The sequence below is a fragment of the Rhincodon typus genome, chromosome 6 (assembly GCF_021869965.1).
Source record: "Rhincodon typus isolate 14 chromosome 6, sRhiTyp1.1, whole genome shotgun sequence".
In the NCBI taxonomy this organism is placed as follows: Eukaryota; Metazoa; Chordata; class Chondrichthyes; order Orectolobiformes; family Rhincodontidae; genus Rhincodon; species Rhincodon typus.
Genome location: NC_063337.1, coordinates 98,127,897 through 98,153,427, shown reverse-complemented (window position 1 = coordinate 98,153,427; position 25,531 = coordinate 98,127,897). Strand labels below are relative to the sequence as shown.

General features: G+C 40.7%; 1 protein-coding gene across 1 annotated transcript in view; it reads left to right on the top strand.

Moving 5' to 3' along the window:
- myo16 (myosin XVI) overlaps positions 1-25,531 on the top strand; it is a 301,066-nt gene that overhangs the window by 62,264 nt on the left and 213,271 nt on the right. The window contains exons 4-5 of the mRNA XM_048598425.1: positions 14,519-14,627; positions 23,619-23,743. Of these exons, the coding sequence (XP_048454382.1) occupies positions 14,519-14,627; positions 23,619-23,743 (234 nt within the window). The remainder of the gene's footprint in view (positions 1-14,518; positions 14,628-23,618; positions 23,744-25,531) is intronic.

The following is a 25,531-nucleotide window of genomic DNA, read 5'->3' as shown; positions in this document are numbered from 1 at the left end:
TTGCCTTTATTGGTCAGTGCATTGAGTATAGAGTTGGGAGATCATGTTGCAGCTGTTCAGGACATTGGTTAGGCCACTCTTGCAATTTGTATTCAGTTGTGGTCTCCCTGCTATTAGGAAGGATGTTGTGAAACTTGAAAGGATTCAGAGCAGATGTACAAAGATGTTACCAGGGTTGGAGGGTTTGAGCTATAGGGAGAGGCTGAACAGTTGGGACTGTTATACCTGGAGTGTTGGAGGCTGAGGGGTGACCTTATGGAGATTTATAAAATCATGAAGGGCATGGATGGGGTGAATAGCCAAGGTTTAATTTTTTCCGCAGAGTAGGGGAATCCAAAACTAGATGGCATAGGTTTAAAATGAGAGGGGTAAGATTTAAAGTGACCTAAGGGGCAATTTTTTCACGCAGAGGGTGGTGAATGTATGGAAAGAGCTGCCAGAGGAAGTGGTGGAGGCTGGTACAATTACAACATTTAAAAGTCATCTGGATGGGTATATGAATAGGACGGGTTTAGAGGGATTTGGGCCAAATGCCAGCAAATGGAATTAGATTAAGTAAGGATATCTGATCGGCGTGAAAGAGTTGGACCGAAGTGTCCGTTTCCATGCTGTACAGCTCCATGAACGTCAAGTGTCAAGAATTTAAAGAAAAGTACCATACTATCAGATAAAGAGGAAAGAGCTTGAAAGAAACAAAGCAATAAAGGCTGAATTGCTGAGAAACAACATGGAGAATGAATGGCAGAGGCCAAAAGGTGATAGAGAATGGCAGAACAATGGGAGTAAAGTACTCAAAAAGCCTCAGCTTATCCCATCAGAGAGGAGTATTGGGGATAATGCACAGTAAACAGTGGGAAGCAGGTGTCAGAATTCAAATTTTACAGTCTAGTTAAATGCAGTACTGTGCCAGCATTTAATTTTGGAATGTTACGCGCTTGCCTTGTGGGGTATTAAGGTCACAAAGATTTCAATATTGAAGTGAAAAGGGGGAGAAGTAAAGTGTAGCATCTCAGGGTGTCTGGGTGAAGCTTGTCATTGGACAATGTGAGGCCATGCTCCAAATACACACTGAATTTATCTCCATATCTCAATTCTTCATCAGAAAATCAAAATTCTGATACCAGGTGGCAAACTTCCCACTCTTACAAATCATATAAAATCCAACCCTTAGAATCTGAAATGTGGAACATGAGCAGAGGCAAGGAATAAGTTTATTAATGTCAATAGATTTATCAGGAAGGGAACAATTTTAACTTTGAAACATAGAATCATTCCCAAAATAAAGATGACAAAATAAATTCATTTATTTATTCAGCAGATACATATCTTCAGAACCAAGCAATAACCTGTTCATTTGCTGAGTGTAAGGAGATTACCCACCATGTGGCCTATAGAGGATACTCTCTTTGGTAACGTGCAACATTGTCTGTGTCTCTTCACAAGTGCATTTTGGGTTTGTACTGAGACCCTTGTGGTGGAGGTTGGGTACTCAGGGGCCCTGGCCTGTTCAGCAAGGACCCTTCTCATTTGCGGGGTTCAGCACTTTGAATCGACAGAGGAGTTTTATCACAAGATACTTGTCAGTGATAACAAGGTGTAGAGCTGGATGAACACAGCAGGCCAAGCAGCATCATAGGAGCAGGAAGGCTGACGTTTCGGGCCTAGACCCTTCATCAGAAATGGGGGAGGGGAAGGGGGTTCTGAAATAAATAGGGAGAGAGGGGGAGGCAGATAGAAGATGGATTAGGGACTTCATTTGTTTCCCATTTCTTGATCCAAAGGAGATCTGGTGGATGTTGCTTCAGGAAGGTGCTCCAAATGGGGCACTGAGATAAAAGGCAGATGAATTGAACAGGCCATTATGGAATGGTAAAGGAGGTGGAATACAGAGAGTTTTAAAAATCTCAGGGACTTTCATCCGTTGCCGGATGTGTAGTGAAAGTGATGTTTGTAAGGACAGGAAGTGCAGTAGGAAGGGATGTTGTGTTGAACAACTGGAGGATTATGATACACATTGTTGCATTCATTTCACTGTAACAAGGTGCACAGGTGATGACCTGTGCTTGACAGATGTGCAGTCCTCTGTAGTGGAGTGTGATGGCGTAGGTGCTGAGGTCCAGAGAGTTGTGGCAGCAGTGTCCCAAGTGGAATGAGAAAATTTGGTGGACGATTGTTTCTGGTTTTGACCCTTGCTGCTGTTTTCTTCCTGGAAGGGCAAGGTCTACTTGTTGGCACTCCCATATGCATTGGGTTAGGATCATACTCCAGTGTCAGATCAGCAGTGTGGATACACAGTTCTTTTTAGGGTCTGTCATTGTGGAGATGGACCCCAAAACCAGTCCAGCTCGTCCCCGCCTCCCTAACCTGTTCTTCCTCCCACCTATCCCCTCCTTGCACCTCAAGCCGCACCCCCATCTCCTACCTACTAACCTCATCCCATCCCCTTGACCTGTCCGTCCTCCCTGGACTGACCTATCCCCTCCCTAACTCCCCACCTACACTCACCTTTACTGGCTCCATCCCCGCCTCTTCGACCTGTTTGTTTCCTCTCCACCTATCCTCTCCTCTATCCATCTTCTATCCGCCTCCCACTCTCTCCTTATTTATTTCAGAACCCCCTTCCCCTCCCCCATTTCTGACGAAGGGTCTAGGCCCGAAACGTCAGCCTTTCTGCTCCTATGATGCTGCTTGGCCTGCTGTGTTCATCCAGCGCTGCACCTTGTTGTCTTGGACTATACTGGAACTGGGTTTAGTGAGAATCAATGTGAGACATCATTTGCTGCTGTTGTCTTTCAACCTTGTAATGTCTTCGTTAAGGATCTGGTCGTGGGTGTAGAAGGATGGAGCTTGGGTGGCAAAATGGATCCCATCCACATTGATAAACCTGTGAGATGTCATTGACAGATTATTTGTTTACTTGTTGAATAGCACCAAGACCAGCGTGCACAGAGTCCAGTGATAGTTCACTGGTCAGCCTTCTCCATAAACCTCTCCCTTATCTGAGGTGAACTCTCAATTTAAAAAAAAAACAAAAAACTGCAGATGCTGGAAGTCAGACATAAAAACAGAAATTGCTGGAAAATCTCAACAGGTCTGACAGCGTCTGTGGAGACAGAAACAGAGTTAACATTTTCAGGTCCAGCAACTCTTCTTCAGAACAGATTGTAGCATAGGAAGGGATTGGTATATACTGAATAATTGGAGCTGGGGAGGTGTGGTAATGGTGAGGGTTGGTAGTTGATGATAGTTGGAGTTGGAGCCCAGACAGAAAGAGAAATGGTTCAGCAGACAAAGGAATTGGTAAAGGTCAAACTGGGAAAATGAATAGCTGCTAACGGGGATCATTAGTCCTTGACAATGAATGGGTTGTTTGTGATAGCATCCCATGTGATGATGAGGTCTGGTTGTAGGGGCTTGGGTAAGGACATGATCCCTAAAATTATTGAACTCAAATAATGAGCCCCAAAGTCTGCACGGTGCCCAAGTGGAAAATTAGATGCAGTTCTTCCAGCTTGTGCCTGGCTTCGCTGGAGCACTGCAGCAAGTTTGAGACAGAGATTTTGGCCAGGGAACACGGTGATGTTTTGAAGTGGCAGGCGACTGGAAGCTGGGAATCATTTTTGTGGCAGAATGTTGGTGTTCTGCAAAGTGGTCGCCCAGTCTGGACTGTCAATCACCTGTTGTGAAGGAGTGAGACTACAACAGTCCTGATCCAGGTTGGGAACAGCCAGACAACTTTAGGAGCAGGCTGGTGTTCCACAGGCAGCTGTGAGGTCCAGTCGCACCATGCCTGACTTCAGGGCTTTTATTATGAAAATCATTTTTGATGTTGGTGACAAGTGCCAGAGCTTATCGCATTAGCCACACATTTTACCAGTTCAGGTCGATATTAAGGATGGCCTCCTGCTGGTGATAGGCATTGCATGATAAAAAATGCAAAGACGTCAAAGCACACACAAAATGGTGAGATTGGCTGGTAACTGGCTGACAGAGTGAGTTTTTTTTTCAGGATTTTGTATGAGTAAATGATTTCATTCTGCTGCAAGTGAATTTGAGCGGATGATTCTGTGCGAAACTGAGTTACCTAGGTGCAAACATGTTGGCAAAGAAGTTTCAGAGTTTCCGGTGCAATGTTGTCATATCCTGTTGTTCTGCCACATTTCAGGCCCCCTTCATGTTTTCTGCAGTTCTGTGATTTCTGATTTCTGAAGAAGGATCCCGACCCGAGGCATTAACTTTCCCGCCCCTCTGATGCTGCCTGGCCTGCTGTGTTCCTCCAGCTCCACACTGTGTTGTTTCTGACTCCAGCATCTGCAGTTCTTGCCATCTCAGGGTCTGTTTCTTTGTTGTACGACTATATGACTCTAAGACTCTATGTCCTTGGTGCATGGAGCAGATGTATTGTAACTTGGTTAAAGGTTAATAATGTGGAATTAAATACAGGTGATTTTTAGGCTGCTCCAAGGTAGTGAATCTGACAGGAATGAATCAGTGCACCATTGAGGGACTCGCTGTGGTGGTCTGTTGTCCCAGAGCCACCAGACGATTTACATTCCTTTGGGAGTGCTGTGCTTTCAGGCACAGGATGGAAATGGTTCAATTGCCAATAAGAGGGCTGGCAGTGTAAATGGATTTGTAAATGGCACTGCAGAAGCATGCATTTCCATTCTTCCTCAAGTGGATAAAGCATAGGGGTAGTTACAATGATGGTGTCCAAGGTCTCACTGCATTTTGGCCAATCTGTATTACAGAACTCTCATTACATCTTCCTTACACTGAGCCGATCATCAGCAATGTGAATGAGCAGTTGACTACATGGGAAGTCATGAAGGTCTAAACACTATGCTGGTTGAGGGTGTCCTATAAAGGACAGAAAACAACAAATGCTGGATATCACAGCTGGTCAGGCTGCATCAGTGGAAAGAAGGCAAGTTAACATTTTGAGTCTAGATGACTCTTCATCAGAGCTGTCTGACCCACTGTGATTTCCAGCATTTTTTGTTTTCAGTACAGATTCCAGCATCTGCATTAATTTGCTCCTGACCTTTAAGGGAATTGATGCAACAGAAGAGGTCAGGAGAGTATTTCTGACCCCATCTGACTGAATGGAACATTCCCCATTGCTTGGAATCATGTATCAGTGTGAAGTTATTTCTGCAGGCCCACACTAGGAGCTATTGATGTTGACTGTACTGCACTGGATAATCCCAGTTAGCATGGTAACTGTTACATTGGTGGCTGGGTGAGAAGGTATTGTCAAAACCTGCCTATCCAACTATTTGTTGAAGTGTCAACGATTGGAAGCTTGAGATCATTTTTGTGGGCAGATTACCAATGTTCTGCAAAGTGGTCACCCAGTCTGCATTTTGTCTTGCCGATGTGAAAGAGATTGCATTTCGAGAAACATATACAGTAGCCTTGACTGAATGCAGCGAAATTGGATCCAGGCTTTGACATTCCCATGCAGTCCTTTCTCTCTCAGGCCTGCTGTGGTGCTTCAGCAAAGCTCAATGCAAGTTGTAGGGACCACACCTCATCTTCTGCCTAGGCACCCTACAGCCTTAAGGATTCAACCATGAGTTTAAAAATTTTGGAATGTGCATACCCATGTTTGTTACCCACCCCCACACCTCCTGAGGTCCTGTTTTGTATGGGTTTCTTCCAGCAGCGCTAATCCATCTTTAACCATTTACAGTCCTTCGTTGGCACCTTATCCAACATTTATCTCCATCTCGGCTTACCATCATCAATTCCTTTGTTTGCCCCTCCTTTTTCTCTTCCACTCTCTTGGCACCAATTCCTTATATTCTATTCACTCCCTCCCTTTCCCTACCCAATCAGCATAGATGGGATTGTTCCCCAGCTGCTTTCAATTCTGACAAAGGATCACTGGACTCAAAACGTTAATTCTGTTTCCCTTTCCAGACTTGCTCAGTTTCTTCAGTGCTTTCAGTTTATGTTTCAGATTTCCAGCACTTACAGTTCTTTGTTTTGTTTTAGTGGATCATGTAACTTCTTTAGTGTCTTTCTCAGTTAGATTGTTTCAATAGAATATCAAGCATTGGAGGTTAGAATAATTGTGAAAACAATGATACTCCCTCAGAACCATAATGCCATACAGCATATGAATCAGGCATACTGCGTTCAGCAAATGATTTTCAGGTACATTCTCCTCTCAACTGAAGCTCTGCATTGGGAGAGCTGATTGTAAAATTTACCCATTAACACCCATTTGGTGTAAGCACTGGCTTCATCACTGGATTTTACCCCAGAAAGTTGTATTATGAATGCAACAACAGCAGTAAGAGACTGGGGAAGACAGCTGGTTCCTTACTGGTTCATGCCACTTCAGACAGGTGGTGAGTCATATCTATTTTTGCTTACAGAACCACTTTACAAAAACTGCAGGAATGGAGAGACGGAGAGGGGCTGGAGAGAGGGAGAGGGGCTGGAGAGATCAAGTCAACCATGGCAACGGACTTGAACGGGCAAGACTGCTGATTGGGAGGAGGTCCACTGTCAGCTCCCTTATCCCACACTGCCGAGAATTGTCAGAAATCCCACAATCAGACCTAGCCACCATTCCGAGAATTAGCTGTGCTCAGCAAAAATCCAGTTCAAATCTGAGAGTTGATTTCTTAAACCGATCATATAAAGATGAAATGCAAAAAGGTCACCAGATTGTTTTAAGTCCCAGGTGTTTGGACAGCACCTTCTGCGGGAGGCCGCAGATGACTCAAGGCCCAGAGCGATATAGTTAATTCTTACCTGCCCCTCAAACTGGCCTAGCAAGCCACTCACTTGTATAAACTTTATAAGCAGTTCACAAAGAAGGACTACGACCACCAGACAAAAGATTTACAGGTGAGGTAGATTGGCCATGCTGAACTGTCCAGGGATGTATAGGTTAGGTGAATTAGCTATGGGACATGCAGTGTTACAGGGACAGGGCGGGACTGGGTAGGAGACTGTTCAGAGGGTCTCAATGTGCCAAATGGCCTGCTTCCACACTGTAGGGATTCTACGATTCTGAGATCATCTAGGAATGGACAATATATACCAGTATCAATATATACCAAAAATGCCAGTATAATGAGAAGTAATTAAAAATAATGTAGTGATTCTTGTGGGAACTGCTGATTTCCTTTTCTGTATTCCTGATGTACTATTATGTGATTCATCCACCTCCATATGTATTGCTTTGATGTTCATTTAATGTATTGATAATGAACATGCTAAAAATCTATTAAAACTAAAAATGTTTAAAACTAATTCTACTGAATCTGCAACATTCTGGCACTAATTAGCTTTGGAGAGTAACTTGCTGTATCATGAATAGCTATTCTGCAGCTTATAATTAATATTTTGTAAAATAAAGGCCATTGTGAACATTGAGAGGACTTTAATTCTACATTGTTGACTATTTCAGCACTTCAATAAGGAGCAGATTTTATCAATTTAAGCTCACAATGCTGAGTATACCAGAAATTCAGGTCTGAAGGTCAGTGAATTCCTGATATGTACTCCTCTAGGGAAACAATGTCTATGCTAATCATGCTTAAAGATACATAAAATCAGCTGTACCATGGAGACAGACACCTCCCTGAATCAGCTGGACATTTAATAGTCAAAAAAAGTGGCAAGACCCCTTAAAATGCATTTTGACAAGTACCTTGCCTAATTCTCCTCATGTATAATAATTTCTCTTTGCGCATATTTGTTATGTAGCATTTTTATTCAGATTAGACTTCAGCTTTTAGGGTCAGTTTACTATCAAAGACTTGACCTCTAAATGCTGAAAATAATTTGCAGACAGGTTTTCATTTTCCTACTGAAATAGATCAAACCATTTGCTAATTCTTGTAAGGATTCACTCCCATGTTATGGGTGACATTTGTTTAACATTTGTTCAAATGATCTCAATTATTATGTACTTTGATGCTCAGTACTGACTGATACATCGTACTGATATTTCTCTGGTCATGACATAATTGATCCACTTTACCAACTGGCTTCTAATCTTTGGCTCCTTTGAGAGTTCACAAATTGATCAATAGTTTGTCTGCTGCACAGCCTTAATAGCTTCACAGAAATCCAGGCCTTTTTTTCTAGTTTAGCTACTGCTTCAATTTACTAACAATTCTGTAAATGTATTAAGAGGCACACATTTTTTTCGAGGCACACGGCATTAAAGTATAGAGAGATGGATTTCATTAAAAGTTTTCTGATGCTCACAGTGATAGAAGCATTTGCACAAATTAGAATCTGAGACAATATCACATTAGTATTTGTTTTCCTGTGATATCATGCTTCCTCCAGGTGTACCAAAAGTACTGCGATTACAATTGCTCTAAAAAATCAACTCAACACCAGAAGTGAGAAAATAGGTTGCAAAAAGGACATCATGTTTTTAGGTTCTTTTACTCAACGAGACATTTGTCATTTGTGTCTTAAGACTGCCTTTAAAAACCTACCCTCTGCATCTTTGACAATGTTTCCACTTGCCTTGATAGCACTTCAAAATATCATGATGTGTTCTGTATAGAAAGGTTTGCTGCCTGCTAAAATTACTATCTGTTTGCTGTGGCATTTTATGAACTCATTTTTGTTCACAAAAATGCTCACCTCTGTAAAATGAGCTGTCTGGTCATACGCTATTTATTGTCTGTGTACTGGTCTATTATGTATTGGTCCACTTTCAATATCCTGAAAATTGTATCTTTAACTCATTTTGAGTCACATTTCTGCAACCAATCATTTGCTTAACCATACCCTCACTTCGATTGTACCCATTAGTTCTTCTTAGGTGGATTGGCCATGCTAAATTGGCCATAGTTTCCAGGGATGTGCAGACTTGGGTGGATTAGCCATGGGAAATGTGGGGATAGGGTGGGGATGAGGCCTGGGAGGGATGCTCTATGGAGAATTGGTATGTACTCGATGGGCTGAAGTGCCTGCTCCCACACTATAGGCATTGTATGAATGGCAGAATAATGAATAGCTGTGTCCAAAAACAAAATAAAAAAAAACAAGATGGAGGGGGAAAACAGAGTTTGCAATATTAAATTATCAAGCACAATATTGAGTCCAGAAAGCTGTAATGTACTTAACCAAATAGTAAGGTGCTGTCCCATGAGCTTGTTGGAGCTTCAATGGGAAAGTGAGGCAGGCTGGGGATGGAGATATCAGTCCTTATATAGAAATGTGGAGAATTAAAATGACAGACCATCAGAAATTTGTCATCATGCTTGTGGACCAAGTGGAGGGAAAACAGATCTGAATTTGGCCTCTAATTCAGAGGTGATTGCATTGTGAGCAGCAAATGTAGCATATTAAATCGAAAGAAACATTTCTTTGCCTGGAAAGAGTCTTTTTTGGGGTCTTGGATGTTGCAGGACAGAGGAGCCAAAACGGCAGGTGTTGCATCATCTACCATTGCAGAGAAGGTACCAGGAGAGAGGAAGAGAGATAAAGTGTGTGGGAGGTGATTGAGGAGTGGACCCGGATGTTGGGGAAGGAATGCTGACTGAACACTGGATGGGTAAACGTGTTTCATTGTGAAATCATGCTGGTGGTGGCAGAACTGGCAGAGGATAATCCATTGGGTACTGAGGCAGATGGTATGATAAATGAGGACAAACAAAACCCTGTTTTGATTCTGGGAGGTGGGGAGAAAGGATAAGTGTATAAGTGTAGGAAATGGGTTAGACATGATTGTTGACCCCATAAGCCAAGGTGAGGGAGGAATTCCCAATTCAGGAGAAAGGAAGACCTATTCAAAGTTTTATTGTGGAAGATTGTGTCATCAGAAGAGATACCGGAAGCAAGGTGTGATGAAATGTAGGTGAGGGAGCAGGGGCAAGTAAGAGGGATTATAATCTAGTTGACAGTAAATCCCCAGAACTAGAAACGCAGAAGTCAAGGAAGCGGGGGGAAGAGTTGGCAATGAACCATGTAAAGTCAAGAGAATGATGGAAATTTCAAGCAAGGTTGATGAAGATGCTTTAGTTCTAGGTGTAACCTGGCAACAGCACTGATCCTGTGGTCAATTTAGTGGAGGCATGCCTATAGGGAGGCAGCCATGGCTAGCACCTATGTGGACACTTATAAATGCATCTCTAATTCAAGTGGAAGGATAAATTGTTCCATATGAGAACAAGTTCAACCAGGCAGAGGTTGGTGTTGGCAGATCAGGACAGCTTGTGCCCAAGTTCAACGAAGTAGTGGAGGCCCTCAGCCCATCCTGGTGGGGGAATAGATACAAAACATCCGTAATGAAAAGGAAATGGTTAGGACCAAAAAAACTGGAACTTGTTGAAAAAATGTAGGGCATGCAATCAATCATGGCTGTGGATGGTGAGGAGCTAAAAAATAAACAAAACAGAAAGAAATAAGTTCATTGAGATGGGAACAGACTAAAACAATGGTTTTACCAGGACTGTACGGTTTAAGATAGCGATAGAAATGGAATGTTTGGAGTTGGGGGAGGGCACTATAACACGAGAAATTCTCTGGACGATATGTGGTCAGGGAAAATCCCGAACATCATTGATGGAATCATTATTCCTGTGAAGTTAGGGAAAATGATAGAGAGTTGAAACTCAATCTGTAAACAATAGCACAGCCCTTGCAGGTTTGCTGATATGAGCATTCATCTCCTGCAGTTACCTTTGGTTTGGGACCTTATCAAATGCCTTTTGTAAATCCAAAAACAGTATGTTTACTGGTTCACCTTTATCTGCCTTGCTTTTTACATTCTCATAGAATGCTAATAAATTCATCAAACATGATTTCTCTTTTGTAAAATCATATTGGTTCTGCCTGAATATGTTATGATTGTCAGAATGTCTTGTTGCACCTTTTTTATTAATAGATTTCAGCATTTTCCACTGATGCATAAGCCTTAAGTTCTGAAATCCACTCCTTAAACATCTGTCATTTACCTTCTTAAAAAGACTCCTTAAAACATAGCACTTTGATCATGGGAATATGACCGAATATTTCCTTATGTTGTTCATTAGCCTTCAGATGGAATTGGTTGCACCCTTTCAGACAGTTGCTTCTTTCAATGACATGACTCAGAGGAAGATCTAGAGTATATGTTTAATAGAGGTTATTGAAGAATTGAGCATTTTGTTATGTTAAAGGTACTACGTGATATAAGCAGTTTTTGTTGGACTAAGATCCATTTCAAATCATTAAGGGAAAATTAATGTTATGTTGAACATATGTTGTATCTCAGAAATACCATATGTTGTTTGACTTTAAGATATCTTCATAAAAGAAAGGAAGGAAGAAGAAACTTGTATTATTGTTCTGAGGAAGGTTCAAAGGAAGGGTCAGAAGACCCGAAATGTTAACTCTGAATTTTCTTCACAGATGCTACCAGACCTACTGAGCTTTTATAGCAACCTCTGTTTTGTTCTTGTGTTATTGTATCATTCACTTACTCAAGACAGCTCTCAGCTCTTCATAAATAAATAAGTACAAGAGTTTGGTTAAGTTAGTTAGAAAACTATGTCTGTTTGGACACTTCATATAGTGGATGTTAGTGTGGAAAGGATGCAGAGGAGCTCCCACAAAATTAATATCTAATTTGAAGTACCTTAGTTATCAAGGTTAGAACCTTACTAGGTACCATTAACATTTAAAAAGAGATCTGAACACTCAGCAATTAACTGAGAGGTCTATGCCGCAAAATTTCATGTTCCTAAGCAAAAATATAAAAATGAACTGAATTGTTTAGAATAATCATACAGAATAATTAGAACCCCTACAGTGTGGAAGCAGGCCATTCAGTCTATCAAGTCCACACTGACCCTCTAAAGAGATCCCACCCAGACCCACCCCCTATTCTATCCCTGTAACGCTGCATTTCCCATGGATAATCCATGTACTCTGCACATCTCTGGACACTATGGGTAATTTAGCACAGCCAATCCATATAACTTGCACATCTTTGGACTGTGGGAGGAAACCCACGCACACACGGGGCGAATGCGCAAACTCCACACAGACAGTTGCCCAAATGTGGAATCAAACCCTGGTCTCTGGCACTGTGAGGCAGCAGTGCTAACCATTGAGCCATTGTGCTGCCTTCAAAAGGAATTAAACAGAGTAAAAACCACTAACTTAACACGATAGCCTATAAATTCTTATTTTATCTATCGCCCTATACTTTATACAACATCAACTCCCAAAATCCAAAAATACCCTTTTCTTATGGAATTTTGAGTTTATTCACTTTGCTGGGGATCCACCCAAATTCATGGGACAGCTCAGCAGATTTTTAGTTTAATGCCATTGGTATTCCAGCTATTGTACATGGTACAAATTTCATGGGAATCTTTCCATTAACTTTTGGCTAAGCAATCATCTACAGTCTTTATAGACCTCACAACTGTGGACTCTTCAGTTTAAAGATGGGCTTCATTGTTTTCTTCTTTTATGGATTTAATTATCAAGAACATTGCCTGGTTTATAATATCTCTCCTTGCACAAACATTTCTTTGCAGCTGATTTTCAGTTCCTAGCAGGCTGTCTGTTATGAGCTGACTGAGTGCTTACCACTTTCTACCATAAGGCTAAGTGAGGACCACTGAGATATCTTGCACCAAGGTTAAGCCTGAAGAACATTCCGATAGTTTTCACCTCACAAAATGCAAACAGACTAAACTTCTTTTAACAAACACGCAGATCGGTTAAACAAAAGAACCTTTGAAATAATGGTTCCACCCTGAATTCCTGTCTCGATAGGATTTGCATGATTTGGGATTATTAATGCAGAAAAGCATAGGAGGTTGAGAGGTGACCTTTTGGAAGTTTATAAAATCACGGTGGGGGTGTATAGATAGGGTTAATAGTAGTTGTCTTTCTCCTTGGATGGGGGGATTTCAAGTCTAGAGAGCACAGTTTTAAGGTGGGAGGACAGATTTAATAACAGACATGAGGGCCTTTTTTTTTTACACAAAGGGTGGCTTGCGTGTGGAATGAACTTCCTGTGGAAGTGTTAGACGTGAGTACAGTTACATTTAAAGACACCCAGGTAAGTGCATGAATAAGAAAGATTTGGAGGGAAATGGGCCAGGAGCAGGCAGGTGGGACATATTCTCTCAGGCTCAGCAAATATGTAGAGATCTTAGTAAAATGTGTACAACTTTCATGAGGTTTGACAGAATAATGAAAAGCTGTTTCCCTGGCTGGAGACAACAAGGTGCAGGGCTGGATGAACACAGCAGGCCAAGCAGCGTCATAGGAGCAGAAAGGCTAACATTTCGGGCCGAGATCCTGGAGAGTTGAGAATAGGAATGATTTAGAAGGATATGGGCCAAATGCTGGCAAATGGCATGAGATTAATTTAGGTTATCTGGTCGGCATGGATGAGTTGACTGAAGGGTCTGTTTCCATGCTGTACAATTCTGACTCTATAACAAGGAGATGCTAATCTCAGGCTAAGTGGTACTTTGATTGACGTGAGGAGAAACGTTTTTGCTCAGAGGATTGTGAATTTTTGGAATTTCCTGCTCCAGGCAATTATAGGTGCAAAAATGATAAATACATTCAAGTCTGAGATTGACAGATTTTTGGACACTAAAGGAATCATGGGATATGGGAATACAATGGAAAGGGTGAGCTCATATATAATTTACCTATGACCTTACTGAATGGTACAGCCTGTTCTAATCCTATTTCTTTCTTATCCTGCATTGCTGGTATGGAGCTCTACCCAAAATGTTGTTACCATGCTGCAGCCCTGTTTCTGACATCTTTCATGAAGATTGGTTCCCAACTGAACTTCCAATGTTCCAGCATTGCAACTTACACATCATTGAATGCAATGCTGTCGGAACACCATCACTTCCAAGATAGATTATTCTGGCATGAACTTTTATAGTTTTTCCTTTATTGTCATGGAGATGTAATCCTGGAATTTCCTACAGAATACCATAATGGTGGGAGGCACCATCCCTACATGGTCTGTAGCAACTCACAATAATGCCTATGACCACCAGTACAGGACAACTAAAGGTTATTTTTACCACATCAGAAGAACAGATTTCAGACATAATTTGGCAGAAGACTAGCAACCAACCATAACTTACTTCTATATCACACTTTTAATGTAGAAAAACATCCCAAAACATTTTACATAATGATAATATGATATAATAGAACAAAAAAAATCCTCCAAATTAAAGTAGATACCAGAAGGGATGGTCAAAATGGCCAATTTTACAGAGCACCTTGAATGAGAGGGAATTGGAGAGAATTTGGAAACAAATTTCAGAATATGGGAGTTGGGTGGCTGAAGGCATGGCATTAAGGCATTATTGGGTGGAAAAACGAGATATACACAAGGGGAATAATTGAATTCTAAAGTAAGTTACATAAAAATGCTTCAAGATAGAATACATCATTAACTGATATGAACAGAAGATATTTATCTGTTTTAATTATCCAAATATAAGAAATATCATACAGAGATATATGCTAATAAATTTTGACGTTGTTTTCTCAGGCTGGAGCCAATGTATTATTACAAGATATCAATGGAAATATTGCACTGGATTACACAATGGAAGGCACAGAATCAAGCTCCATTCTTCTGCGACATCTAGAAGATAATGGTACATAATTGATACATTACTTCATGAACAGTACTTAGCTGCTGTTAAATCCTCATATCAGTTTTCTGCTTGGAATGGTTTTTGTCATTTATGTAATGTAAAATGTTACAATTTATTTTGCTTAGCAAAAATTAACATCTAGATATAAAGTCAGGATAATAAGCAATCGTCATGAGCTACAAGCCCCTGACTGCCCAAAATTGTATATTCAGATGAATTATGAATTTTTCCCAGTTCCTCACAGATTGTTCTGACTCTTTAATAAAAGAGACAGCAGAGCATGTGTTGACATTTGAATTTCCCACCCTATCGCATGGGTACACATTACCTGTGTCTACATTCTGCGTGTATTTTTCTGCTATAACAAAAGGTAACCTAGTGTTAGACAGTTATTTGGTTGATAGGATCCGAGTTTTGCTGGAAAAAGACAGATTCAGTCAAATCTTTTGATCTTATACTCATCAATTCTCCATGGTAATATTCCTACTAATCAGAGTCCACTTGCAAACCAATCAGCACTCTCTTCTCAATGTTGTTTTCCCTTCGCTTTGGTATTTCTTGCGAATTGTCCTGATGAAAAAGTTTACACAAAATATGCCTTTTACCAGCAGTACTTATGTGAACATTATTTGTGGTTGGATGTGTAAAAGGAAAGGCAGGTGTGAGTATAAAGAGGATTAGTTCCCATCCTCTGTCTATCAAAAACAATTAATATGTACAGAGGTTTGTTGAATTGTGTCTTTTGACAATAACAGGGTGAAACAAGAATCATAGTTATTCTTTCAACTTTTTTTAAAATTCTGATTTAGTTTGGCTATTTTATTAATAAGTATTTTTTAAACATTGTTACTATGATAATCTTCCCCTTCGGGTTTTTCATGTTCTTCAAGCAAAGTTGGAATTAACCAGCAGAAATCTACTCCTTTTTTTCATTCTTGTCATTGTTGAGTACTACTAGGTAGATTTAACACAGGAAGATGCAGAATTAATACATTCCATTCCAAACCTCAGAAGCACCACCTTGACTGACTACGCTATTTCCGTTACCAGCTACTGTGGTATTTTTGAAAAGAATAGAGGTGGCTAATTAGTGCAGTTGGCAGAGTTTTTGTTCTTAGTCTGTGTCAATCAGGAATTGATTTTTATGTGGATTTTGCAGTGTAGGCACTTGCTGCTGACCACAGAGTAAGACTCAAATACTTTGAATTAACCTGTTAAGACATACCTCCTGGACAGGTAGGACTCAAGCTCAGATCTTCTGGCCCACACACTCCACTGCTGTGTCACAAGATGCTGAAGATACTATCTAATCAACCTGTTCAGAGATGTTAACACACATCCCTGGAGTAAGTGGTAGATTCAGACTCAACCTGTTTTTCTAATCAAACTGTTCAGAGATGTACACATCTCTGGAGAATGTGGGACTTGAACCCAGGTCTCTTGGTCCAGGGGTAGGGACACCATAACTGCACCATAAGACGGCCTCTAAGATTCAGATTCAATAAAGATTCCAGCAAGAGCTTTCAGCTGTATCACTGTGCAATGGTACGAAATTGTAAATTCTTTACTGGGCATTCCCAGGATAGAGCAAAAATAGTATAATGAAGCTCTCCAAGTATCAACCACATGAAAGGATTATCACAGATCCCTAAACCAGAATCTGACAGCACGAAAATAAAATTACTTAATTTTTTTTTTACAGAGAACAATTCACACAAAGCGTGAAAGTAAAATCCTTATTAGTGAAAAAATTTCAAAAATAACTTCAATTTACAGTAGTTTGAAAGTTCTACTAATTAATCATTAAGAATCATTTCACAACAATACAATATTATTGATCTTTCAATGTTAATAATCATTTTCACCATTGAAAAATCAATGAACAAGGTTTAATATTTTAAACAGATTTCAAAAGTAGATAGAGGAAGTTGTAATTTGCACTGATTTCAATGTGCCCAACATCTGGAATTCCTATCACCATCCCATCTACCTTCCCCAGCCCCACCCCTCCTCCTATTTATTTCAAAGCTCCCTTCCCCTTTCCCCATTTCTGAAGAAGGGTTCCGACCCGAAATGTCAACTTCCCTGGTCCTCTGATGCTGCCTGGCCTGCTGTGTTCCTCCAACTCCACACTGAGTTATCTCTGGAAGTTATAATTGGTTTCAGAGGAGTTAGGACAGCAAATAGCAGTCAGTTTGCTTTCGAACCATCACCCCCACTCCGCACAGCAGCCAATCCAGCACATAAAAATTGCATCAGAGATAGTAGGAACTGCAGATGCTGAAGAATCCGAGACAACAAGGTGCAGGGCTGGATGAACACAGCAGGCCATTGCAGTTTGATTTCATGTTGTTCAGACCAACTGGTCAAAGCCTGTGTTTTATCCTTTAGTTAGCATCACTGCAGGAACAGATAGTCATTTATTGTTACTTGTATTTTTTACAAAAACAAAGTGAAAATTGTTTTAAGCCATCAGGGCACCTATATTAACAACACAAGGCATAGATAAGAAAAAAAAAACTTTAAAAATTAAGACAAAGTCCACTTTAGTTTAATTCCCGGCTCCTGGGTTCAGGAAAAGACTGGAATACCGAGCCACAAGACGCAGCAGAAGTCACCCTCTTTGTTGCTGATTCTGGGGAGGAAGACGTCGCAAACGCTGCCCAAAGACATTGCGGGGCCGCTGGATGCTGAGCCCAAACCACCTCCAGCCACCGGCCTCTGCCAAGATACCAGGTCCCCAGAGCTCATCCCGCCACCGTCCGCCTTCTCAACACCCATTCCAGGGTCCCGGTCCGGACTCACCAGCTGGCGATACACTCCGGACCCCGAGGAAGATGCCTTTATGCTGCCTAATCCCCACACATGCATATCCTGCTCTCTAATTCATTTATTTCCCTTTCTTCAACAATCTATCTAATTTAGCCTTCAGTGTTGATAGCAACTTTGAGAAACTTCATTGCACAACATTGCTTCAAGTGGCACTGCGCAGTCTATGTTGAGTCACCAAATGCAGTCAGCTCGCTTGCTATCTGCGCGGCCTGTGGTACAGATATTTTCTGATGTATTTGTTTTTGGCAATGTTATCACACACCTCTGGAGTAGGTAGGACTTGAACCTGGACCTCATAGCTTAGAAGAAGAAACTGCACCCTGTTGTATACCCATTCATCAATGATACTAATGAGGGGTCCCAACCTTTGTCTTCCCCAAAGAACAGGGTGTAAGCCTCTAAAGTCATGTAAATAAATATTTTGCCCACGTCTCTGTTTCAATTGTTAGTTCTAGTAACAATTTCCATAATCTCACAATCCCTAGTATAATTGTGTTTCTTCTGCTTTGCATCCCAATTCCCAGTGTGTGTATTAGTCACTTTCTTCTAGATTCTCAAACTCCAGAAACATTCTGTTTTCAATCAAATTTGTCTATAATTTTAAAGATCCCATTTTTACATTTATACGAACCAAACTTATTAACATAATCTCTTTACAGCCAGCAGGCCAAGAAGATTTTTATTACGTTAGAAGGAATTTGGGCTGGATTTGAACTAAAGCCTTATTACTACAAAGAAACAAAATCTTAGACATGGCTTCAAGTCCCACCTGCTCCAGAGGTGTGTAAGAACATCACTGAACAGGTTGATTTAAAAAATGGGTTAACAAAAAAATTGAAAGTAGGGAGGTGGTGCAGTGATGGAGTCCCTACCCCTAGACTGGGGGGCCTAATTTCAAGTCTCACCTGCTTCAGAGGTGATTAATAACATCTCTGAACAGTTTGATTAGAAAAACAGATAAGGGAAAAAGATAACTGAGAATGAAACAAAATCCTATGGGATACAGGCCATATTCTGAACTTCAACAGCTTTTAGTAAAATATGTTAAGAAATGCAAAAATGCATCAAAGAAAATTTCCATTTATATAATGACCTTCAAGAGCTCAAGACGTTTTTTAAAAGAATTCCAGCTAATAAAACACTTTGTTCTTGAAGTTCAGTCTTTTTTTTTGGAATATAGGAAATACGCCATCCAATTTCTGCCCAGCAAGCGCATACAGGTAACAATATCACAAGCTCCAGAAATTTCTCATGACATGCCTGAACAAGTTGATTAAAAATATCCAGACTTCTTGTCTAAAAGTAAATTTCTTAACAGTATTTGCACAAGGTTGTTTTCAAAGCCTCTAACCTGCAGTATAGTTTAATTTTCTCTTGATCACACTTAATTTCAAGATGGTGATTCTCCTTGATAGATTTATTTCTTCACATTACTTGTTGGCAGATTCCTGATCTCTCAGTTACATTGTTCAATAGCAATTAAATTACACATGATGGGAAGATCGAGTAAACAGTAATAGGCTTCCCTGTTTATTCATTGGAGACTAGTGCAGGTGAGTTGATGCAAATAGACATTGTGCAGAACATACAGAAGCTCCCAGAATCAAACATTTTAATTATTTTAAATTTTCTCAAAATATGTATGACATACAAAGTAAGGTATAGATTTTGGATGTTTCTGTTTTGTTCTTCGTCCTCGTGATCTCTCTGGGTTATGCCGTAATTTAAAAATGTCAGCTAATTATTTATTTTTCTCCCGAGTATGTATACAAGTTTCTCTTGAACTTGACAACTATACACCCTTAACACCTTTCTCGATCATCCAAACTATTTGGAAACTTCTAAGTAAAGTACTTTTATCCAAACTCTGTGATCACCTTGTGTGGCCCAATTCCAAGGTACCTTGATAGGTCCCTTCACCAGCAGTTTTGGCTAGTGAGGTACAAGGATACAGGTAGCCAGCCCATATATGTGGCACTACCATGCTTACTGGCTCCATTGTAGGAGTGAGCAGATCATGGAGTCATGATGGAGTCATGCCCCTCTTGTCAGGAGATATTGCTCACAACCTGTCAAAAGGATTGTGAATTATTGTTGGGAGTGAGAGCCTAGTTCCCCAAGAGTCCTGAGAGCCAAGTCTTAAAGCCCCAGTCAAAAATATAACTGTCATTCAGCATTGCCATTGAAATCCATTGGTTTTCTTACCTCCTCATAAAGTTGTCAATCAATCACAGCCACTCATAGTATGAATGTCAAGCTTTTATCTATTAGATATCTCAATCTATGTGAAAACAAAAAATAAACAGACAGTGGGGAAAGGACCCTTCAAAGAACTATGTCTTTACAAAGTAATAGACATGTCAACCATACAAAGCTTTCCCTCTCTGCAACCTTGTAAACATTACTTACTGAGATCTAAGTGGAATACTCATTCTTGGAGCACAGCCCGGTATTCACAACAACCGTAGCATTCCCAGATTCAGGCCTTCTGTTTTTATCAGATTTTATGGCTGGTTTAATTAGTGTTTTCATCAGTGGTAACTCCAGCCTATTGTTTGTTGGGGATTCAGTGATTGTGATGGCATTGAATATCAATGGGAGTTAGTCAGATTATCTCTTGGTCATAGCCTGGCAGTTTGAATAGCAGCAATGTTACTTACCAGTCTAAACCTGCAGGTTGCCCAGTCCTGAATGGAATGCTTCATTATTGATGGCACCACAAGTGCTAGTCAAGTTTTAAACATTGTGTAGTTGTCAGAGTGCATTCCCTTTTTTGATCTTATGCTGGAGGGAAAGTCACAAAAGAACCTTTGAAACATGCATGCTCCCACTACACAACATGAATTAAGATTCATTATGGGGCAATGAGCAGAAACGTTGACATTTAGGTCACAGTAACGGACAAGATAGGGAAGAGATGCTACTCAATTGATGATCCACTAGGAACTGAGACAGTATATTGGGTACTAACTGGATTGGGTGGGAAAAGTGAGCTATGGGTGAGAAGTGGGAGCACTTTGAGACAATTTCCCAAATTATGACCTCCTCTCATTATTGTCCTCTACACCCACAAAACTCTTATGTCTCTGCTCGTGCGCAGCTTGATGTAGTTTAATGACCATTTTGCATTGGTCACAGACAAGGTATTTATCAGTTGTTTTCAGGGAACAGACCTCTCCACAATGTCCAATGTCATGGCAGCATTGTCTCAGTTGAGAGTCACTCTCTAGACTCCATGCACACAGCATTCTCTACAAGCATTGTCTCAATTATTTGCAACACTAATCCACAACTACAGGAGCCAGGCTTCTCCATTCCCTGCTTTTATAGATGATGCAGGTGGCGCATCTGTCAATATGTCACAAAGTTGCTGCTGGACCTTTAGCATTCTTCCTTTCAACGATGGACACAGATGGTGGAATCTGGAGCCACCCGAGCAGAGCTTGTTGAGAGTTAATGCCCAACAAACTGTTTACCCAGTTAAGTGGGAGTATTTGTGTTGGTCCATGGCTCCATCTCCTCTGATGGTACTCTTTCAGATGGAATAACGTCTTATGAGGAATTGTCATTGGGTATGCCCACAGACAGCTGCCCTCTTTTTTTCATTTATCCACTTGACCAAGCTGACCTGTAACCTTAACGTTTATTTATAAAGTGTCAATGAATGTCAGAAAATTATGAGTATTCACCAATTAGCTGTTTCCCCTAACCAGATTAACAACCAATTACATCAGCAGTTCCCAATGCAGCCTCCACATCAGTAATTTTTTTTCTGAGCTTTCAGATCATTCCCAACTCGTGCTGTTTTCAAGCTCTCTCATCACTTCACACTCATGCTATTACTCACTTACCAAAGCAAGTCTTCCCTGGAGATTTTGAGTCTGATGAGGGCTCCCAGGTGGTGAAATGGAAGCGCTAAAGGCTTCACTCAAGCCATTTGATGCCCTGGCAGAGTTTCCCTGAGATTACTGCCCACGTGTATTGAAATAGAAAAGCAGTGCAGCTCCTCTTCGAAGTAAATACATGCCAGAAGTAGAAAGAAACTACAAGTGGAGGGAATTTTGAACCAGCACCAAACGTTTGTTGTCTGTGGTATGTTTCAGTAGACAATAAGCACAGATGGGTCTTCACAGTTATCTACATACTCATCAGACCCCAAACGATGAATATGTTCATCTTTTCCACAAACTGAAAAAACAAGAAGGGGGTCATCCTGACACTTACTGCAAGTGAAAAGGATTCTATTTTTTAAAATGTCCAGATAACATGGGGCCATATGAAATGAATCATGCAAGTCAGTGCCTGGTATCCAAGCAGTAATATAGATAGTAAGAACTGCTGATGCTGGAGTCAGAGATAACACAGAATGGAGCTGGAGGAATGCAGCTGGCCAGGCAGCATCAGAGGAGCAGGAAAGTTGACGTTTCGGGTCGGGACACTTCTTCAGAAATGGGGAAGGAGGAATGGAGGAATAAATAGAGAGAGGAGGAGTGGGGCTGGGGAAGGTAGGTGGGATGGTGATAGGTGAGTACAGGTAGGCAGTAATGGGGATTGGTCAGTGAGGTGGGAGGAGCGAAGAGGTGTGAGAGAAGAAGAACAGGTTGTGTCAGGTCAAGGAGGTGGGGATGAGAGGGAGGGCTGGTCATGGGATGAGGCCTGGGGTGGGGAGATTTTGAAACTGGTAAACTCCACATTTAGGCCAAGGCGGAATATGAGGTGCTGCTCCTCCAGTTTCTGGGTGGCGTCATTGTGACATTGGGTGTGGTGAGGCTAGTGGGGAGTGTGGAGCAGACAAAGGAGAAACGAAGAAGGGTCTAGGCCTGAAGCGTCAGCTTTCCTGCTCCTCTGATGCTGCTTGGCCTGCTGTGTTCATCCAGCTCTCCACCTTGTTATTTCAGATTCTCCAGCATGTGCAGTTCCTACTATCTCTTCTTTCTTACCTGCTTGGATGATTCTGAATTGCCAGTCAAATGATTTTCATGTTGCATATTACTTGATTTTATATAAAGTTACATAGAGTCAAAAACAAGTGCCTCAACTTAATGCTGGTTTTAATGCTTTCCATGAGCATCCTACCATCCCTCTTCATCTAACTCTATCTGAATATCCTTCTGTTTCTTTTTCCCTTCCATATTTATCTCAGTGCTTCTTAAATGTTATATACTTTGATTACATTTTGTGACAATGAGTATTGCATTCTTGTCATTGGGTTTCTTCTGAATTTGCTGTTGCATTTATTAGTGACTAGCTTATACATGTCCCATCATTAATATCATCTACTTCCACCTCTGAAAATCACTCTACTCCACCCTTGCCTCAGCTCATTTGTTAATGAAATTCTCTAAATTGCATCAAGCCCTATTCGTCCAATACCGCTGTTCACTGTAGATGCATTGTTTGCCAGTCTAACAATGCCTTAATTTGAACAAATCATCTTCGTTTTCAAAATTTTTCTATTCCTTCGCATCCCCCTTTACTGTAATGTCTTCCAGCTCTATAACCTAAGATTGGTGAATTGTGTATATATATTCCAGACAAAGATTGATAGATTTCACGATATTAAAGATGTGAAAAGGTAAGGGGTTGCCCAGAAAAGTAACATTAAGGTGGAAGATCAGCATTGAATGGTGGAACAGGCTCAAGGAGACAAATAGCCTTCTCCTGTTTCCATGTCTGACATTCCAGTGATTTCTGCACATCCCCAATTTTCTTCACTTCACCATTAGTGGCTATGTATTCCCTAAGCCACTTGCTCTTTACCTTTCACTCCTCCTGTAAACTGCTCCTTTAAAACCTATATCTGTCATCAAACCTATCTGTCCAATCACCCTCTTTGGGTCATAGAGTTATACAGCACAGAAACAGACCCTTCAATCCAATCAGTCCACACCAACCATAATCCCAAACTAAACTGGTCCCACCTGCCTGCACTTGGCCCAAATCCCTCCATGATTTGATGTCCAATTTTGCTTATTAAAGGTTCTGGAAGTACCTTGGGCTGTAATTTCTCTAATGAGATACTAGGGTTTTTTTTTTGTAAATCTCTTGAAACTTTACTTTGTTTTACGGGAAGATCACAAGCAGCATTTCTCAATTCATGTCATTGTGTTGCATGATATGCCAGTTATTCATGTTTAATTCAAATATTATTCTGTACAGGTGTTGATGCAAATTCTTTGAGACAGATGAAGATGCAACGTCCTTCCAAAATGTTGGCAGATGTTAGGAATCTCTTGGCAGCTGGTGGGAATGTCAATCAAATAAATGATGAAGGAGTCACGCTGGTAAAATTTTTATTGCTTCAACCTAGTTCAGCGCACCACACTTGACTAATCATTTTACCTTTTCATTTGCTGCTGTATTATTGACAAAACAACACTTCATTACAAGCATTGTCAAAATGTAAACTGTTGGTGTACTCATGCCTGATAGATACTGAATTGCCCACATCAGCTTATATATTCCCTGCAAATCTCTGCAACATCCCTGGGCCTAACTGGAAAGTTTCTAGGTTGGAAAATTAAATACAATTTGTTGAATTCAATCATTTTTGGGATTTTTGTCAATGGCACAAAGCATGTCCAAAATTTCAAGTGTTCTATCATTTTGCTGGTGTGATGTTTGGGGTGGCCATGTCATGTCGCATACTGCATTTTTCAAATGAAATCTACTTGAAGAGATTTATTTATGTGTGTGGTGAGTATGAGGAAGATGGGGTTGCAATGTTTTCAATTTCTTCAATAACTCTCCTGAATTAATTTGTGGGTTTCTTTAATTTCAGGGTCCCACTTCAAATTAATTTGTTGAGACTGGACATCAGAAATCAACTAATTTTCTGTTAGAAACATGTTTAAAAAAACATATTCCTGGGATACTTTTCAAATGAAGAACTAAATCATCCTGAGTTGTGCATACATGTATATCAGTGATGCAGCCAACAAAGAAATTTGAACTTATCAAGAATAACCAAGGATATATAATTTACAAACTGTCCAGCTATGTTTATATTCCATTGATCCTGCTCCCTAAGATCACTGCTGGTCACAGTTTATGTTATTAATGTAGATTTTGGATTGTAACATACATGTATTTTTTAAATAAGTGAATGACATCATGTTTGTGAAGTGAAGGTGTTTAGAACATAGAACATAGAACAGTACAGGCCCTTCGGCCCACGATGTTGTGCCAACCTATTATCCTATTAAGATCAATCTATCCTGCATACCTACATTTTACTATCCTCCTATCCAAGAGTCACTTAAAAGTCTCTAAAGTATCTGACTCTACTACCACTGCTGGCAGCACATTCCACACGCTCACCACTCTCTGTGTGAAGAACCTACCTCTGACATCTCCCCTATACCTTCCTCCAATCACCTTAAAATAGTCATTTCAGCCCTGGGAAAAAGTCTCTGACTATCCACTCTATCTATGCCTCTCATCATCTTGTACACCTCTATCAAGTCACCTCTCATACTCCTTAGCTCCAATGAGAAAAGCCATAGCTCCCTCAACCTTTCCTCGTAAGACCTGGTAAATCTCCTCTGCACCCTCTCTAAAGCTTCCACATCCTTCCTATAATGACTTGACCAGAAATGAACACAATATTCCAAATGTAGTCTAACCAGAGTTTTATAGAGCTGCAGCATAACCTCACGGCTCTTAAACACAATTCCCCTGCCAATGAAAGCCAATACACCAAAAGTCTTCTTTACAACCCTATCAACTTGGGTAGCAACTTTGAGGGATCTATGGATGTGGACCGCAAGATCCCTCTGTTCCTCCACACTGCTGAGAATCCTGCCATTAACCCTGTATTCAGCATTCAAATTTGACCTTCCAAAAGGAATCACGTTTGTAGGAGAGAAATAGTTAATACTTAAGGGGGCTGCAAAGAACAGCAAATAATTTAGAGCCCAGAAATAGAACAGCTCAAGGAGTTCAGATGATTGTAGATCTGGAGAAGATTACGAAGTTAGGGAATGGCGAGACCTGGGGGGTTTGAACAATATGATAAGAAATTTAAAATCAAGGTGTTTCTTAGCTGGGAGTCAAGTAAGGTGAATGAGCAT